At 42.3% G+C, this 18,834-nt stretch overlaps 1 protein-coding gene across 1 annotated transcript in view; it reads left to right on the forward strand.

Annotated features, from left to right (window-relative positions):
- The window catches only part of LOC127412168 (tetratricopeptide repeat protein 7A-like), a 72,497-nt gene that overhangs the window by 37,374 nt on the left and 16,289 nt on the right, over window positions 1–18,834 (forward strand). Inside the window, exons 16-19 of the mRNA XM_051648319.1 lie at window positions 233–393; window positions 7,650–7,766; window positions 8,158–8,261; window positions 8,340–8,474. Of these exons, the coding sequence (XP_051504279.1) occupies window positions 233–393; window positions 7,650–7,766; window positions 8,158–8,261; window positions 8,340–8,474 (517 nt within the window). The remainder of the gene's footprint in view (window positions 1–232; window positions 394–7,649; window positions 7,767–8,157; window positions 8,262–8,339; window positions 8,475–18,834) is intronic.

The following is an 18,834-nucleotide window of genomic DNA, read 5'->3' on the forward strand; positions in this document are numbered from 1 at the left end:
ATTAAAGGGAAAGTTCACTCAAAAATGAAAATTCTATCACCATTTATTCACCATCATATTGTTCCAAACATAAGTTATGACTTAATTTCCTCCATAGAAAGCAAAAGGAGATGTTAGACAGATTTTTAGTTGCATTCACCAATCACTTTTATTGTATGGTAAATAGATGTTCATATGTTGCCTGTTTTTTCAGTCCATGTTATTTACATCATTCTTTGTGTGTGTGGTATAGGTGTCAGAAGCGATGGAGCCCTTGCAGTCGGCTCTGACAGTACGAGGAGATGACCTGCACTCTCTACACCTGCTGGCTCTTCTGCTCAGTGCCCAGAAACACTACCAACATGCCCTGGATACACTTAAACTCGCCCTCTGCCAGTACCCAGACAACTTCAAGTATGTGTGTGTGTGTGTGTGTGTGTGTGTGTGTGTGTGTTTAGCTGTTTTTGAAAGAGCCATATGGGGACTTGTGGGTTTTGTGTCCTCTTCCCTATTCGAAGAAACCCCTAACCTTAGGAAATGATCTTGTCATTTACTCATCCTCATGCCATCCCTTATATGTATGACTTTCTTTCTTCTGCTAAACACAAAGATTTTTAGAAGAATATCTCAGCTCTGTAGGTCCATACAATGCAAGTGAATGGTGACCAAAACTTTGAAGCTCCAAATAGCACATAAAGGCAGCATAAAAGTAATATATAAGACTCAAGCGTTTAAATCCGTGTCTTCTGAAGTGGTATGATAGGTGTGGGTGAGAAACAGATCAATATTTAAGTCCCTTTTTACTATAAATCTCCACTTTCACTTTTCCATTCTTCTTCTTTTGTTTTTGGCGATTTGTATTCTTTGTGCATATCGCCACCTGCTGGGCACGGAGGAAAATTTATGGTAAAAAAGGTTAAAATATTTAGCTGTTTCTCACCAACACCTATAATATCGCTTCTGAAGTCATGGGTTAAACCACTGGAGTTGTATGGATTACTTTCATGCTGCCTTTATGTGCTTTTTAGACCTTCAAAATTCTGGCCACCATTCATTTGCATTGTATGGACCTACAGAGCTGAAATATTATTCTAAAAATGTTTGTTTGTGTTCAGAAGAAAGAAAGTCATACACATCTTGGATGGCATGAGGGTGAGTAAATTATGAAAAAAAAAATAGATTTTTGGGTAAACTATCCTTTTAAATATATCCTTCTATAATCATGGTCTATTTCCTCATTCTGATGCTGATTGAGGAATCTGTTTATATACCCTGAACCTGTCCACTGATTAATGCTGCATATGTGCTGGTAAATTGGTTGTTAGTTCCTGATTCCACTCACAATGAGTTGGTGCATCACAATGTGGGGTCAGTATTGCACTCTAGCATTGCATAGAACGACAAAGAAAGAGAGTGAGATGAACAAGTGGAGAGAAAATAGTTAGGATCAAGATTATGTGTCAAAGTAACACACAAGAGTGTGTTAAGGTCCCAGCTTCAAGATTCAATCTATTTGCAATGGATAATATCAAGTCACGTCCTACATTTTTCTCATTCGTCTCAAAAAATCCCAAAATTATGGAAGTAAAATTGTTTGCGCTTCATGTTAACTTTAAGTCAAGGATTTATTTAGCTTGACACCTGACATCGTGAATACACATTTACCTGTATACTCGTCACTGCACTACTGCTGTTTCAGAGCTACTGCGTACACAGCATCAGGCCCCTCTGAGGAGCCTCTGTCAGTCAGAGTGTCTCACTTCTGTATCTCTGCTTTATCTGCTCTGTTGCCCCTCTTTACACACACACATTCGGAAGAGCACACACCCCCACACACACCTTCAACCCCCCTCCCTCCAGCACTCACAGTTGTCCACCCACTCAGTAAACCTTTATAGAGAGACACTTCAGGGGAAGAAAATCTCCAGACAGCTGCAGAACTGCTTCCGTATGAAGCCAGACAGGTAACCGGGCCTGAAGGAGAGCTACTGTATGGTTGCATACTAGATGTCGACCGTTTCGGGTGTTTCAAGAGAGTAGGGTTCCTAATGGCAGATATAATGCCAATTTAATGTATATACTGTAAAAAAGCACAAAATAAATATTTTTTCTCAATATTTACTGAAAATACACAAATTTGCATTGCTAATTAATCGACAAGGATGACTAGATTTTCACAGGGGTGAACGACAACTGTTGGGGAAAATAAATTACTAATTGTGAATGCAGTCTCTAAAATAATTTTTACAAATCCTTATCTAGTAATCATAATTGACTGGAAAAGTCATGTCAGTTACTTTTTCAAAAAGGGTGGGAATCGTCATGGTTACTTGTGTAACCTCCGTTCCCTGACGGAGGGAACGAGATGTTGTGTCGATGTAGTGACACTAGGGGTCACTCTTGGGAGCCCGAGACACCTCTGGTCTTTGATAAAAGGCCAATGAAAATTGGTGAGTGGTATTTGCATGCCACTCCCCCGGACATACGGGTATAAAAGGAGCTGGCATGCAACCACTCATTCAGGATTTATGCTGAGGAGCCGATATAAGGTCCGGCCATTTCAGCGGGTAGTTCAGCGTTGTGGCAGGAGGGACACAACGTCTCGTTTCCTCCATCAGGGAATGGAGGTTACACAAGTAACCATGACGTTCCCTATCTGTCACTCACTCGACGTTGTGTCGATGTAGTGACACTAGGGGCCCCTATACGAAACACCACAATTGGCTGAACTGTGTTACGTGAACTGGCGGTGTGTGGTGGGCAGACAACTGTGTGCCTCATAGCCAGCACACCAGGTCGACACGTAACTTCCCCCAACATAGTTATGAGTGTCGAACGGCCCTTTGGGGACAAGTCGACTACCCAAGAGATAGAGACAGGGTTAACCCAGTCGTGGCCTCTTTTTCCCTTCTCTTTTTTCCACTCTCTAAAAAAGAAGGGGGATTATCCGACTGGGCCGCCAGGTCTAGGCTGGGGGTGTCCCTCCCAAGGGGAAGACACCGCGGAGACCACACCTCGCCCATAGAGAGGGGGGATATTTAAGTGGAAGAATACGTCACATGGTCTTTCCAACCATGTGGAGAGTCTTCAAGGTAGATCCTACCCAACGGGGGAGGAGTTACTACGAACATGGAGGGGCTCTGCCCAAGGAAGACGCAGTTTGCCAACAGGGAAACGAATTAGCGGAAGATATACATCACATGGGGTTAGCCTTACAGGGAACTGCCACATGCGGAGCACCTACCCCAGAACATGACTCTTAGTTAGCACGTGTACTGGGCCGGCAGCGAGTCTCTCTGAAAACTCGACTGCCACAGGGCTCGGAGGAAGTCAACCAGGGAACAAAGCTTGTGAACACTACTGGGAATTAATGGCGCACGTCTTCAGCTCAAAAGGAGGTGGAAGGCGCTATGTGCAAGCGATACACCCGGCCGGCTATCCCGGGCTTATCCGCTTGTATTGCGTGCCACTACCTGGGACGAAACCGGTTCCACCCAGAGGTTGTAGAACCTTGCAAAGGTGTTGCCCAGCCTGCTGCTCTGCAAATGTCTGTTAGAGAGGCACCCCTGGCCAGGGCCCAGGAAGCCGCTACACCCCTGGTAGAATGGGCTCGTAGCCCTACCGGGGGCGGCATGTCCTGGGCGAGATATGCCATAGTTATGGCGGCAATGAGCCAGTGGGCGACAGCGCTTCCTTTCCCCTGTGCACAAAAGCAGACAAAGAGCTGCTCAGAGATCCTAAAGCTCTGCGTGCGATCCAAATAGATGCGTAAAGCGTGCACCGGACACAGCAACAACAGGGCTGGGTCTGCCTCCTCCTGGAGCAGCGCTTGCAGGTTCACCACCTGGTCCCTAAAAGGGGTGGTGGGAACCTTGGGCACATAGCCCGGTCGGGGTCTCAGGATCACGTGAGAGTAACCCGGACCGAACTCCAGGCACGTTTTGCTGACAGAGAACGCTTGCAGGTCTCCTACCCTCTTGATGGAAATGAGCGCAATCAGGAGGGCAGTCTTCAAGGAGAGTGCCTTAAGCTCGACTGACTGCAAAGACTCAAAGGGGGCTCTCTGTAGACCCTGAAGAACTACAGAGAGGTCCCTTGAGGGAACGAGGCGCGGTCTGGAGGGATTCAGCCTCCTGGTGCCTCTTAGGAACCTGATGATCTGGCGGCTGCGTGCCCATTGCAAACAGCGCCCCAGCCCGTTTTGAAGGCGTCTGTCGTGACCACGACGCACCTGGAGACCAGTTCTAGAGGAACACCTGCCCACGGTAAGAGCGGCGTGATGACCACGCGATGTGTCCCGTGGCGCCATGCTCATCTCGGGACTCGAGTCTGGAGCCAGTGCTGAAGCGGTCTCATATGCATCAACCCGAACGGGGTGGCTACTGCCGAGGATGCCATATGCCCCAGGAGCCTCTGAAAAAGGTGTCGAACTGCTGTTTTCTGTTTTAACGCCTTCAGGCAGGCCAGCACCGACTGGGCGTGCGCGTTCGTAAGGCGCGCCGTCAAAGAGACTGAGTCCATCTCCAAACCGAGAAAAGAGATGCTCTGAACCGGGAGGAGCTTGCTCTTTTCCCAGTTGACCCGAAGCCCTAGTCGGCTGAGGTGTGAGAGCACCAAGTCCCTGTGTGCACACAACATGTCTCGAGAGTGAGCTAGGATTAGCCATTCGTCGAGATAGTTGAGAATGTGAATGCCCACTTCCCTTAACAGGGCAAGGGCAGCCTCTGCGACCTTCGTGAAGACGCAAGGAGACAGGGACAGGCCGAAAGGGAGGACTTTGTACTGATACACCTGACCCTCGAATGCAAACCGCAGGAAGGGTCTGTGTCGAGGAAGGATCGCAACCCATCGCCTTTTTTTGGTATGTAAAACCCCTTCTTCATCTCGGCTGGAGGGACAGTTTCTGTCACGCCCTTCCGTAGGAGGGTAGCGATCTCCACGCGCAAGGTAGCAGCATTTTCGTTCTTGACCAAGGTGAAGTGAATACTGCTGAACCTTGGCGGGCACCTGGTGAACTGAATCGCGTAGCCGAGTCGGACGGTCCGGATCAGCCATCGTGACGGATTGGAAAGTGCAAGCCACGCGTCCAAGTTCCGTGCAAGGGGGACCAAGGGGACAACGTCGTCAGATGTACTGGCAGGTGGGGCCTCGCGGCGGGGCGGAGCTCGAGGTGCCACACCACGTCGTGGCCGTGCTGAGTCTAGGGACATCGAAGCACTTACTTGGCTCCTTGTGACCACCCCTGGAACAGCCTGGGACGGGGGAGGAAGAGGCCTGTCCTTGTAACCCATGGAGGGTGGCTGTGTGCCATAGCTGGGTGCTCAGGGGCAGAAAGACCACCGCTGGAGTGCCAATCCTGCAAGAAAAAACCAGTGGATGGTAGTCGTGGTGACGACTGTGCACACCGGGTATGTGACCCAGGGAGGAAGGAAACTGCTCTTTTGCTGAGCTGTTGGGTACCTCAGCCACTTGGGCATGTGGCAAAATCAAACAAAAAGGCAACAAAAGATTTTCCACCTGGCCCTCCACCGGGGGATGGAGTGGTCTTCTTACCAGCTCCAGGTGAGTGGGTTCCTTCGTCCTTGGGTTGCCCTCTCAGGGGCGCTTTGACGACCTCCGTGGGTTCTTAGGCGCCGACTGTGAGACAGGTGGCGTCTGCTTCCTGCAGTGGGCTCCACGCCAGGGCCAGGCCGAAGGGGCGGGCTGCGGCGGAGCCTGTGCAGTCACCGCAGGGGGACGCCCTTGGCGACAAGCAGACGGGGTGCGGGATCTTGAGCCGCGCCAGGGCAGGATGTGTTGGCTCGCCTCCGTCTGCTGCTTCACCGCCGAGAAATGCTGGGCAAAGTCCTCGACGGTGTCGCTGAATAGGCCAGCCTGGGAAATGGCGGCAGCATGAAACCGTGTCTTGTCGGCCTCACCCATCTCAACCAGGTTGAGCCAAAGGTGGCACTCCTGGACCACTAATGTGGCCATCGTCCGCCTGAGAGACCGCTCCATGACCTTCGTCGCTCGGAGAGCGAGGTCGGTCGCCGAGCGCAGTTCCTGCATCAAATCTTTGGCGGAACTATCCTCGTGCAGTTCTTTCAATACCTTAGCTTGGTGGACCTGCAGGAGAGCCATGGCGTGCAGGGCAGAGGCGGCTTGTCCAGCAGCGCTGTAGGCTTTAGCTGTCAGGGACGACGTGAACCTACAGGGCTTGGATGGGAGCTAAGGGCATCCGCGCCAGGTGGCGGCGCTCTGCGGGCATAGGTGCACCACGAGCGCCTTATCCACCGGGGGAATCGCCGTATAGCCCATGGCCGCCCCACCATCAAGGGTAGTGAGAGCGGGGGAACTGTGGAATCGGGGCCGGGCAGTAAAAGGTGCCTCCCACGATTTCGTCAGCTCCTCATTCACTTCCGGGAAGAATGGCACTGGAGCAGGGCGTGGCTGCTTTGAGCGGCGCCGCGAGCCCAGGAACCAATCATCAAGCCGCGAGGGTTCAGGGGAGAGCGGAGGGTTCCACTCTAACCTGACGCTCGCGGTCACCCGGGAAAGCATGTCCGTCATTTAGGCATCAGCCTGTGACTGGGCAATCGTCTCCGAGGGGGGAAGCCCAGCTGAGGCTTCTGCGTCCGACTGGACAAGCCCGTTTTCCGATGCTGTGCTCGAGAGCTCATCATCTTCGCGGGCTCTGAACAAGAAGCCAGACTAGCCGGTGAACTCATTCGGAAGCCCGACCGGGGCAGACAAGCGTGCTGGGGAATGGGAGGTCCTCGGGGGGATACCCGGCGGAGGCGATCCCACTGGGGTCCCCAAATCGCCCCCAGTACTAGCCGAGCTGGCCTCATACCCATAGGTAGAAGGACAGAGGCGGGGAGCCAGCTGTCGAAAGCAAGCCATGCCGTGGCAACGTTGCAGTCACGGCTTTCTTACGAAAGCAAGCCGAAAGCAAGCCGAAAGCAAGCCGCGACTGCAACGTTGCCACGGTCATGTTCTCGCAATGAGAACATGAACCATCCACAAACGCACAAAAGCAGGGAAAGACAGCGATCATGACCATACGAAGTTGAGAGATAACGACCACAACCAGGAATAACACACAATCGGAAAGGCATCTTTAAAAAGACTTGTCTTTAAAAAGACGTTCCGTGTGTGCCGCTCTTTTAGAGAAATATACTCTTTTAGAGGAAAAAGCTCTTTCAGAAAATATACTCTCTTGTTTTCTGCCGAAGCGCCCAGGGGCGTTCTCTGCAGTGCACCAGTGCAGAGGAGGGAGAAGCCACTGAAATGTGCCAGCAGATCCAGCAGAGGTGAATGAACAGTGGAATTCAGCTCAATGAGCATGACCGTTTGGCTCCGAAGAGAAAATCTGAATGAGTGGTTGCATGCCAGCTCCTTTTATACCCGTATGTCCGGGGAGTGGCATGCAAATACCACTCGCCAATTTTCATTGGCCTTTTATCAAAGACCAGAGGTGTCTCGGGCACCCAAGAGTGACCCCTAGTGTCACTACATCAACACAACATCGAGTGAGTGACAGATATGGAACATGATTTTCCCAAATTGGACAATTTCACAACAAAAGTACATGGTAGAAGTACTTTTAGGTTCATGCGCATTTTTTTTTTTTTTTTTGGTGTGTTGCACTGTAGTCTATTAATTGTTGGTGTCTTTGTGTTTTTGTTTAGTCTTCTTTTTACCAAAGTGAAGCTGGACGAAGCTTTGTTCGGCCCGGCAGTAGCTTTACAGGCATGTGAAGGATTGCTGCACTTGTGGCAGAGTCGCTATGACTTCACTCGACTCAGGTAAAGTGCTCTACATAGATGGTTAATCGTTAAAGTGTTTAACAATTTCACTTAACGATTCTGTTTCCTTCATGTTACTTTTACTTTATTTACTTCCTATATACAAAATACTGTACATACTACACAAAAATACTAAACAGAAAATACTTTTTTGGTCAGAAGATCTGGGATGGCATGAGAGTGAGTAAATGACGAGAGACTACACTGAAGATGCTTCAACTCAAAATGCAATTAATTAGCAAATTGGACACCACTAGCAGGAAACACTGTATGGTTCTGTTTTCTTTTAAATGGAACTAAGACTTGAGTTGTGTTTTTATGAGTGTCTCATGGGTGTGTATGCTTGTGTGTGATAGATGATGTATTTTAATGCTTTTGGTGTCTGTTCTAGTGAAGAGGATGACAATAGCAGTATACCACCTGATCCAGGCCCTCTTAGCAGGAAAGGAAGCGGCCTCCATCTCACACTCCCAGACTTCCAAGAGACAGAGACTGGTGTGTATCAGTGTGTGAATGAGTGTGTGTGTGATTGTATGTGTTCAAGTAACCGAGATGTGTGTAATCTTGTGTCAGGGTCTCAGAGCGCTCCGTCTTTAGCTGTGTCACGTCTGGAGCAGGCCATGTCTGAGGTATCTGCCCTTAGCTCCACCCACAGACAGGGCCCCGCCTACATTTGGACCACCCTGGAACGCATATGGCTGCAAGCAGGTATGTTATAAGTGAAATTAATAAATTAATTACAGCTTATTAAGAGATAAAATTGCTGAGATTTTTAAACCGTATCACAATGAAATGCAATCACCAGTGCCTCTTCAAGTCAACATAAAATGCTGTTTGTTTTTCTATAGGTCAATTTTGATTTCATGTAATATTTTTGGGAAGTCCTTGAAGCACTGTAAAGGCCTGACATTATTTGTAATGTTATTTTTTCATTATTTGTATGCTGCTCTGTGTGAAATGCGTTTCCCAGGGATCTTATATTAGGTGTTTGTGCCCTCTTGTTCCCATTCCCAGCATTCCTCTGGCATGGGTTCATTTCCTGTCTAAAATGGGACAGGAATGGGAGAGTACAAGCAGAGCTTTCCATTTATTAAGAGAATGGCCATGATGTAAGACTGATAGTTTAAAATAGTAAGGGCCCAGTTTATCTGCTCTGAAAGAAGTCCACTATTCTTATGTAACAAGCATTTCCTTTTTTTACATCCACTTTTATTTATAATGTGTGAACCTTAGCTAAAAGTAATTAAGTAATCATAAAGTAGCAAAGTAAAAAATTGAAGTTCTGTGTAACACAAAACATCTTTGCGGTTTAAAGGCGGCAATTTAATTAAAGAAAAAAATAGACTGATCACGTTTTGGTATGCCAATTAATGCAAGAAAGAAGACCAATTGCAATTTAGAATGCAAATATACAATAATACGGAGCCCCTTAGAGGACAGGACTGGATTTTTTTTTCTTTTCTGAAATAGTTTTGCCTGCCCTCGCAATAAGTTTTGCGTTCCTTCGCAAAAAAAGTAAATGGCTTTACTATAGTAACCATATTTTATGGTATTTGTAGTAAAACCATAGTAACCACAAGAATTGCCATGGTTAATCTATAGTAAAACTGTTTTTTTTTACTGTATTTAAACCATGGTTTCTGGCAAAAAACAAAATACAAAAACAAAACATAGTTGTAGGTTAGCCTACAACAGTCATGTTTACAACACTATTACTATAGAAAAATTATTTCTGCAAAAACTATGGGTACTACAGTCTACAATATTACTATAGCAAAACCTTAGTTAAAATATGGTACTTGTATAATAAAACCATAATAACCACAACATTATTATTTTTATTACAATAGTTTTCATTTTACTATATGATCACTATGCTTTTACTATGAATATCATAGTTAAACTATGATAACTCTAGTAAAACCATGGTAAATTTATTGCGAGGGCACGCAAATCTTTTTGTGAAGGAACGCAAACTGTTGGAGGGAGTGCAGATCTTATTGCGATGGAATGCAAACTGTTGGGAAGGAGCGCAAAACTTATTGTGAGAGAATGCAAACAATTGCAAGGAAACGCAAAACTTATTCCGAGGGAATGCAAAATATTGTGAGGGTCGAGGGAACGCAAAATTTATTGCGAGGGCATGCAAAACTTATTGTGAGGGCATGCAAAAATTATTGCGAGGGAATGCAAAACTTATTGCGAAGGAACGCAAACTTTTGGGAAGGAACACAAAACTTATTCTGAGGAAACGTAAACTATTGCGAGGGAATTCAAAACGTATTGCTAGGGAACGCAAACTATTGCGAGATAATGGAAAACATATTGCGAGGCAATGCAAACTATTGGGTGGGAACGCAAAACTTATTGCGAGGGAACACAAAACGTATTGCTAGGGAATGCAAACTGTTGCGAGGTAATGCAAAACTTATTGTAAAACAATGCAAACTATTGGGAGGGAATGCAAAACGTATTACGAGGGAGCACAAAAGTTATTGCGAGGCAATACAAACTATTGGGTGGGAATGAAAACTTATTGCGAGGTAATGCAAACTTTTGGGTGGGAATGCAAAACGTATTGCGAGGGAATGCAAAATTTATTGCAAGGCAATGCAAACTATAGGAAGGGGACCCAAAATGTATTGCGAGGGAACGCAAAACATATTGCTAGGGAACGCAAACTATTGCGAAGGAATGCAAAACTTATTGGGAGGCAATGCAAACTATTGGAGGGAATACAAAACGTATTCTGAGGGAACGCAAACTATTGCGAGGGCCGAGGGAATGCAAGATGTATTGCGAGGGAACGCAAACTATTGCGAGGGTTGAGGGAATGCAAAATTGATTGCGAGGGAATGCAAACTATTGGGAGGGAATGCAAAACTTAATGCAATTAAACACAAACTATTACGAGGGAATGCAAAACTTATTCTGAGGGAACACAAACTATTGTGAGGGCCGAAGGAACGCAAAATTGATTGTGAGGGAACGCAAAGTATTGCAAGGGCATGCAAACTATTGCGTGGGAATGCAAAACTTATTGTGAGGGAATGCAAACTTTTGCGAGGGAACACAAAACTTATTGCAAGGGAACACAAAACGCATTGCAAGGGAACACAAAAATTATTGCGATCGAACGCAAAACTTTTTGTGAGGGAATGCAAACTATTGCAAGGGAACAAAAAACATATTGCGAGGGAAGACAAAACTTACTGCGAGAGAACACAAAATGTATTGCGATGGAACACAAAACTTATTGCGAGGGGATGCAAACTATTGCGAGGGCACGCAAACAGGATATTTTTTCTAACTTTAATCTTCAATTAAAAAAAACAACATTTATAAAAAGCAAAAATTCGCTGCACACCTAAGGTTAAAATGATTAATAAAACAAAGTTGGAATGGGGCCTGCATATATGAATTAATTGCAAAAAATTGTGGAGGAGAAAAATTAAAAATGAATGTCCCTCCATTTCCAAAGAGGATAAACAGTACTTTTATTTCTCGGTGTAATGGCTAAGTAAATTGTTCTACCAGGGATTCTGTGTTAACAAACAAATACAAACACACAGCAGGCAGCTGTTAATGGATATGTACTGTAGTTTGTGCTGTTGAAAGTTCTGAATGCCAGAGTAGAGCTGCAGATGTGTGTGAAGACTTCAGCTTACACAGCGGTCCATACATGACCTTATTTAGACATGACGATGAATATGCCTCTATGAGTATGTGCATGTGAGTGTGATTGAGTGTGTGATTTTGGGGAGTGGGTGGGGGAGGCTGATGTGTGTTTGCGATTGCAATTATGTTGCCAAAGGTCCATTTTAAAACATCTGTGCTAAATTGCAACATACGCAAGATTTTTAAGGTTGGTGCATAGCTTGGCTGAAATGATGGAGCATGTTTATATTCACTCCGATCCTTTACTCTGAGAGTATGATGGATGTGGCAGCAAATACGTGTTTGTGAGTGTTGATGTTCCAGATGGCTGTGTCATGCCCGTGAAGTCGGAGACATTTCATAAACATGAATCATCACTCTATGCATGATATCATGAAGAGGTTCTCATGATATCACAGATCACAGACACAAACGTTTATTGTCTGGGATGTGACTTTATGATGTCACAAAAAATTATTATTACATGGAAATGGATGTCAGATATCATTGAATTGAAGACTAATTAAAGAGATCTTAAAAGGCATTCTTACCAGTTTCAGTCACAGATATCTGAAATTGACATTGCCACCAGTGAAATCTAAATTCCAGATATGAACAGATATTAGCATTTGTATTAGTTTTGATTCAGTTATTCATATCAGGAATGGGCATTTACACTAGTAACAATGTTATTATTGATAGAATAAAGTAATGTTTTTACTAGTAATAAGTACATCGCTGATATGTGTATTTGGAAATTCAACTAGTCAGATATTAATTATAGATATATAAAAGGGTTGAATGACAGATAATTGTGAAATTCTACTAGTAAAAATGCAATTACAGATATAAATTAGTATTAATAGTTTTTTACTAGCTGAAATTGCATGTTTGGTATCAAGAATTGGGTATTTCTGAGTAATGGCATCATTTTTATATGAAGAATTAATATTTTTACTAGTGCTCTAATTACTGATGTCAAAATGTAACATTTTCACTAGTAGTAATTCCATTGCTGATATTAAGAATTAGCATTTTAACTACTGAAAATGTATATATTATAGCTATATTAATTAAAAAAAAAAGGATTGAATGACAGATAATTGAAATTCTACTAGTAAAAATGCAATTACAGATATCAATTATTATGTTTTTTACTTGTTGAAATTCCATATTTGGTATCAAGAATGGGTATTTCTGTGAGTAATGATGTCATTTTTTATATCAAGAATTAACATTTTTACTAGTACAAACCTATTACTGATGTCAAAAGTTAACATTTTCACTAGTATTATTTGAAAATGTAAAAGTCCGGCTTGCCACATGTGATGTGTCTTTGTGATGTCACAAAAAACATTTGTGACATCAGAATCATTATTGCGGATGTCACAGATAAACATCACTATCTGTGATATCTATGTCACCAAAACCAATTAGGACATCAGAATTGTTATTGCTTATTTCACACTGAAAGATCACTATTTTATGGATAAGTGTTTGTGATCACAAGGTGTTCTAACCAGTCACATGATTACAGATATCTGAAATTAACATTGCCACCAGTGAAAACTAAATTCAAGATATCAACAGATATTAGCATTTTTACTAGTTTTAATTCAGTTGTTCATATCAGGAATTGTCATTTGCACTAGTTACAATGCAATTATTTATATACATTTTTTTTGTTTTTACTAGTAAGAAGTATATAGCTGAAATATGTATTTAGAATTTCAGCTTGTAAGATATTAATTATAGATATAAAAAAAGGATTGAATGATAGATAATTGTGAAATTCTACTGGTAAAAATGCAATTACAGATATAAATTATTGTATTTTACTAGATGAAATTCCATATTTGGTATCAAGAATGGGTATTTCTGTAAGTAATTAAATCATTTTTTTTTTATTATTTTATTTTTTATCAAGAATTAAAATTTTTACTAGTGCAAACCTAATTTCTGATGTCAAAAGTTAACATTTTCACTAATATTATTTGAAAATGTAAAAGTCATTGCCATATGTGATGTGTCTTTGTGATGTCACAAAAAAACATTTGTGACATCAGAATCATTATTGTGGATGTCACAGATAAACATCACTATCTGTGATGTCTATGTCACAAAACCAATTAGGACATCAGAATTGTTATTGCTTATTTTACAGTGAAAGACCACTACCTTATGGATAAGTGTTTGTGATCACAAGGTGTTCTTACCAGTCACATGATTACAGATATCTGAAATTAACATTGCCACCAGTGAAAACTAAATTTAAGACATCAACAGTTTGGTGATGTGGGCGTGGCCGAGCGATGTCTGTGGAGAGCGAGGCCGGGAGAGGAAGAACAGTAAGGATTGACACCTGTGGGAAATTATCTCTTAACATCTGTTCTGTGTTACAGTAAGAGCTAGAGAGGGATAAAAAGGGAGTCCAGAGCGATGGAGGGGAGAGAGAGAGAGAAACGCATGCAGCTGAGTTCTTGTGTGTGTCTGCATTTAGTCAAGTCATTTCTATTTGTATAGCGCTTTTCACAACATACATCGTTTCAAAGCAGCTTTACAGAAAATCATACTTTAACAGACAATGAAACTGTAATATCTATAAAGTCTTAGAGTCATCATTGTGTAATTTGATTAAATAGTAATTGTATTTAGAACCTCAGTGAGAAAGCCGAAGGCGACTGTGGCAAGGAACACAAAACTCCATAAGATGTTGGTTAATGGAGAAAAATAACCTTTGGAGAAACCACTGTTGGGGCCAGTTCCCCTCTGGCTAAACAGCATGAATATAATGCCAATGTTAGTTATTTGTGTGCAGTGCAAGTCATGGTTTAAAATTTGTAAACTAAGTAAGTGTTAAGGTCCAGTGTTTAAACAAAGATTTTGTATGAACTGTAAGATTAATTACTAATACCTTTGAAGTCCATCCTGTATTAACTGCAGAAGGTCACATAGATGCATTTTCCTTTGTTAGTTGGCTGATGAAGGCTTTTGTTGACAATTAATTGATAGTCTATGTATTCCATTTCGAGAGTGTAGTCCATCAATAGACAAAGGTGATACAGGCAGAGATCAATGAGGTGCATCACAGTTCAACCGGCAGGTCATTTCGTTGAGGTTCGGTGGGGTCAATCCTATATTCAAGTTTCAGGCAGTGGCATATGAAGTATCCGATGTCTTACAGTTGGAGTTGACATCAGTTCATCCTATGAAGTCCATCGTAAAAGACCGAAGTGATGTCTGGCTAGCACCGAGTGTTGTTTGTCGTTATCACTCAGCGACATGTAGCAGTGGAGTCCGACACCAAGCAGGAACGGAGCTGGATCTGGCTGCTCTGGGATATGAATCCCGAGGTTGAGACAGGGAAACAAATTGAATAATATTAGCGTAGATGCCATTCAATTTATTGCAGAGTTATAGATTATGATTAATGTTTCTGAAGCAGCCTAACTGTGAGTTGATGGATAAATTAGGTGTATGCCTAGCTAAACAGATGAGTCTTAAGTCTAGATTTAAACTGAGTGAGTGTGTCTGCATCCCAAACAGTGTTAGAGAGACTATTCCATAGTTTAGGAGCCAAATAGGAAAAGGATCTACTTCCTTTTGTGGATTTTGGTATTCTAGGAACTATTAACAGGCCAGAATTTTGTGATCGTACTGAACGTGATGGAATATCACTTAAGTACTGTGGAGCTAGACCATTCAAAGCTTTGTATGTAGTTAACAGAATTTTAAAATTAATAAAAAATGTAACAGGTAGCCAATGTAACGACGATAGAATGAGGCTAATATGGTCATATTTCTTGGTGCTAGTCAGCACTCTGGCAGCTGCATTTTGAACCAATTGAAGTTGATTTTTGAACTTGCAGTACATCCTCCCAGTAATGCATTACAATAATCTAGTCTTGAGGTCATGAATGCATGAATTAGTTTTTCGGCATCAGCAACAGAGAGCATGTGTCGTAACTTAGCAATATTTCTGAGGTGGAAGAATACTGTTCTACAAACATTGGAAATTTGATTTTCAAAGGACAGATTGGTATCAAATATAACACCTAATTTCTTTGCTGTAGTAGACGACATAACAGTACATCCATCGAGAGTAAAATTATATTTTAGCTGCTTATTTTTAGAGGTTTTTGGTCCAATAATTGTTACCTCTGTTTTGTCGGAATTGAGTAGAAGGAAATTTCTGGCCATCCAATCTTTAATTTAATTAATACACTGCTAATTTGGAGAATTGTGAAATTTCGTCGGGTTTAGAAGAAATATAAAGTTTGGTATCGTCAGCATAACAGTGGAAACTTATTCCACGATTCCTGGTAATATCTCCCAAGGAAAAGCATATATAAGGAGAAAAGCAGAGGTCCTAAAACTGATCCCTGTGGCATTCCATTTTTGTTTGATTTGATAATTCCTCGTTTACACATACAAAGTGTTAGCGGTCTTATAAATAGGACCTAAACCATGCTAATGTAAGTCCACTATTGCCAACATAATTCTCCAGCCTATTCAAGAGAATGTCATGATCTATTGTGTCGAAGGCAGCACTAAGATCTAAAAGCACTAGAAGAGAAATGCAGCCATGATCAGATGATAAGAGCAAGTCATTTGTAACTCTGATAAATGCAGTCTCTGTACTGTGATGGGGCCTAAATCCTGACAGAAATTGTTCATATATACCAGTTCTCTGTAGAAATGAACATAGTTGGAATGACTTTAACTTTTCAGTATTTTTGACATAAATGGGAGATTTGAAAGCAGTCTATAATTAGCCAATTATCCAGGATCAAGCTGTGGCTTCTTAATAAGCAGTTTGATAACTGCCATTTTAAAGTTTCTTGGGACATGTCCTAAGGATAGCAAGGAGTTAACAATATTAAGAATAGGTTCTGAGATTACAGAGGTGAAGATTTTTTTAAGAGCTTAGTTGGTATTGGATCTAACACATGTTGTGGCTTTGGCTCTTTGATAAGTTTTGTTAGCTCTTCATGGCCTATGACAGCGAAGGATTGAAGTTGCTCATGAGGAAATATATGAGACACTGTTTTATGAGGTGCAGTGACAGTTGATTGCATAATTCCTGTTTTATTTCTGATGATTTCTATTTTATCAGTAAAGAAATTCACGAAGTTATTACTATTGTGCTGCGACTGAATACCTGGTTCAGTTGATGCTTTATTCCTAACCAATTTAGCCACAGTACTGAATAAACACCTAGGATTGTTGTGGTTATTTTCTATGAGTTTGCTATAATATGCTGACCTGGCAGCTTTTAGTGCCTTTCTGTAGCTACAGACACTATCCTTCCATGCACCGTGAAATACCTCTAATTTTGTATTCTTTCACTTGCGCTCCATTTTCCGAGCTGCTCTCTTGAGAGCATGAGTGTGATCATTGCACCATGGTGCAGGGCTTTTTTCTTTAATTTTCTTTAATCGAAGGGAGGCAACACTATCAAGAGTGTTAGAGAAGACTGTATTTATATTTTCTGTTATTACATCAAGTTCTTCTAGACTTTTTGGCTTACTAAGTATGTGAGACAATTTTGGAAGATTATTAGTGAAGCTATTTTTAGTGGTCGAAAGAATAGTTTTACCTGAACGATAGTGTGGTGTAGATTGAGTGACATTAGCTGATCACAGCAAACAAGAGATGAGGTAATGATCTGAGATGTCATCGCTCTGTGGTAGAATTTCTATAGTATCAACATAAAGTCCATATGACAGAATTAAATCTAGCATATGATTATGGCGATGAGTTGGTCCTGTCACATTTTGTCTGACTCCAAGAGAGTTGAGAATATCAATAAATGCTAATCCCAATGTGTCATTTTCGTTATCTATTTGAATGTTGAAGTCACCAACAATTAAAGCTCTGTCTACAGTTACTACAAGATCTGATAGAAAATTAGCAAATTCACCAAGGAAATCTGAGTATGGCCTGCATGATCTATATACTGTAGCGAGGGCAAAAGACAGGGCAATCTGTTTTATTTATTTATATCTGATGGTGTCACGTTAAGCATTATTAGTTCAAAAGACTTAAGTTTATATCCTGTCCTCTGAGTAACACCAAAAACTTCACTGAATGTTGTAGCAACTCCTCCACCTCGACCCTTCAGACAAGGCTCATGTTTATAACAATAATCTGGGGGAGTAGATTCATTTTAACTAATATATTCATCTGGTTTAAGCCAGGTTTCAGTCAAACAGAACGCATCTAAACTATGATCTGTAATAATTTCATTTACAATTAGTGCTTTGGTTGAAAGAGATCTAATGTTTAGTAGCCTTACCTTTATATGATTTTTATCTAATTTTTTTTTTTTTTTTTTAAGTTTGACCTTAATCAGATTTTTTCTAAATTATATAGTGAGGGGTTTGTGTTTGGTAGTTCAGGGAACAGACACAGTCTCTATATGATATCTAGGTGATACAGACTCTGTGTTGTAGTTTATGTGACCTGTGTGACATCTCAAGGCAGCAAGCAGAGGTTCAGATTAACCAGTTTGTCTGCTTCCTGACTTGGGCCCCAGTTAGTCAAATACTATCACTATTAAGACTATGAGCCAAATTACATGAGAGGAGAGCGGCACCTTCCCTGGAGGGATGGAGTCCGTCTCTCTTTAGCAGGTCAAGTCTACCCCAAAAACTCTCTGGACACTACTCAGACATCAAGCCATTCAGTGACTCTAATTTACTATAAACCTCATCACCACGATGAGCAGGGAGGGGGCCAAAGCATATTACAGTGTCTGACTATGCAAGTTCACACACCTCTTTAACATTATCTTTAGTGATCTCCGACTGGGAAGCCAGACATCATTAGTGCCAACACGAAAAACTATTTTAGAAAATCTACGTTTAGCATTAGCCAGCACTTGTAAATTTGATCTTATGTCAGACGCTCGAGCCCTGGAAATGCATTTAACAATAGTGGCTGGAACCTCTATTTCCACGTTCCTTACAATAGAATCACCTATGACCAAGGCTCTTTCAAAATGATTCTCAGTGGGTGCATCAGTGAGTGGGGAGAATCGACTGGAAACCCTAACAGGAACGGGAGAGTAGTGTTGCTTTGCTGAGCGAGTATGCCACTGAGACGTCACCCAAACGCCCTGCCATGGGGCTCTACAGCCGGAACCAAAGTGTGTGTGTTGCTCGCTGTACTACCCACATCCGAAACAGTATCTACCGGCTTCTCTTTCTCACTGACCTCCACTAGCATTCTGATGCGTGTCTCTAACTCAGTAACCTTCTACGTCAGCCTGACTAATTCCTTACATTTATCACATGTAAATCCCTCACTGCTGATGGAAGAAGCTATAGTAAACATGTGGCATGCAGTGCAGGAAGAAATAACATGAGCGGATTCCATGACTTACTGCAATTTTTTGTTGTTGTTGTGG

This window comes from Myxocyprinus asiaticus, chromosome 21 (assembly GCF_019703515.2).
Source record: "Myxocyprinus asiaticus isolate MX2 ecotype Aquarium Trade chromosome 21, UBuf_Myxa_2, whole genome shotgun sequence".
Taxonomy (NCBI): domain Eukaryota; kingdom Metazoa; phylum Chordata; class Actinopteri; order Cypriniformes; family Catostomidae; genus Myxocyprinus; species Myxocyprinus asiaticus.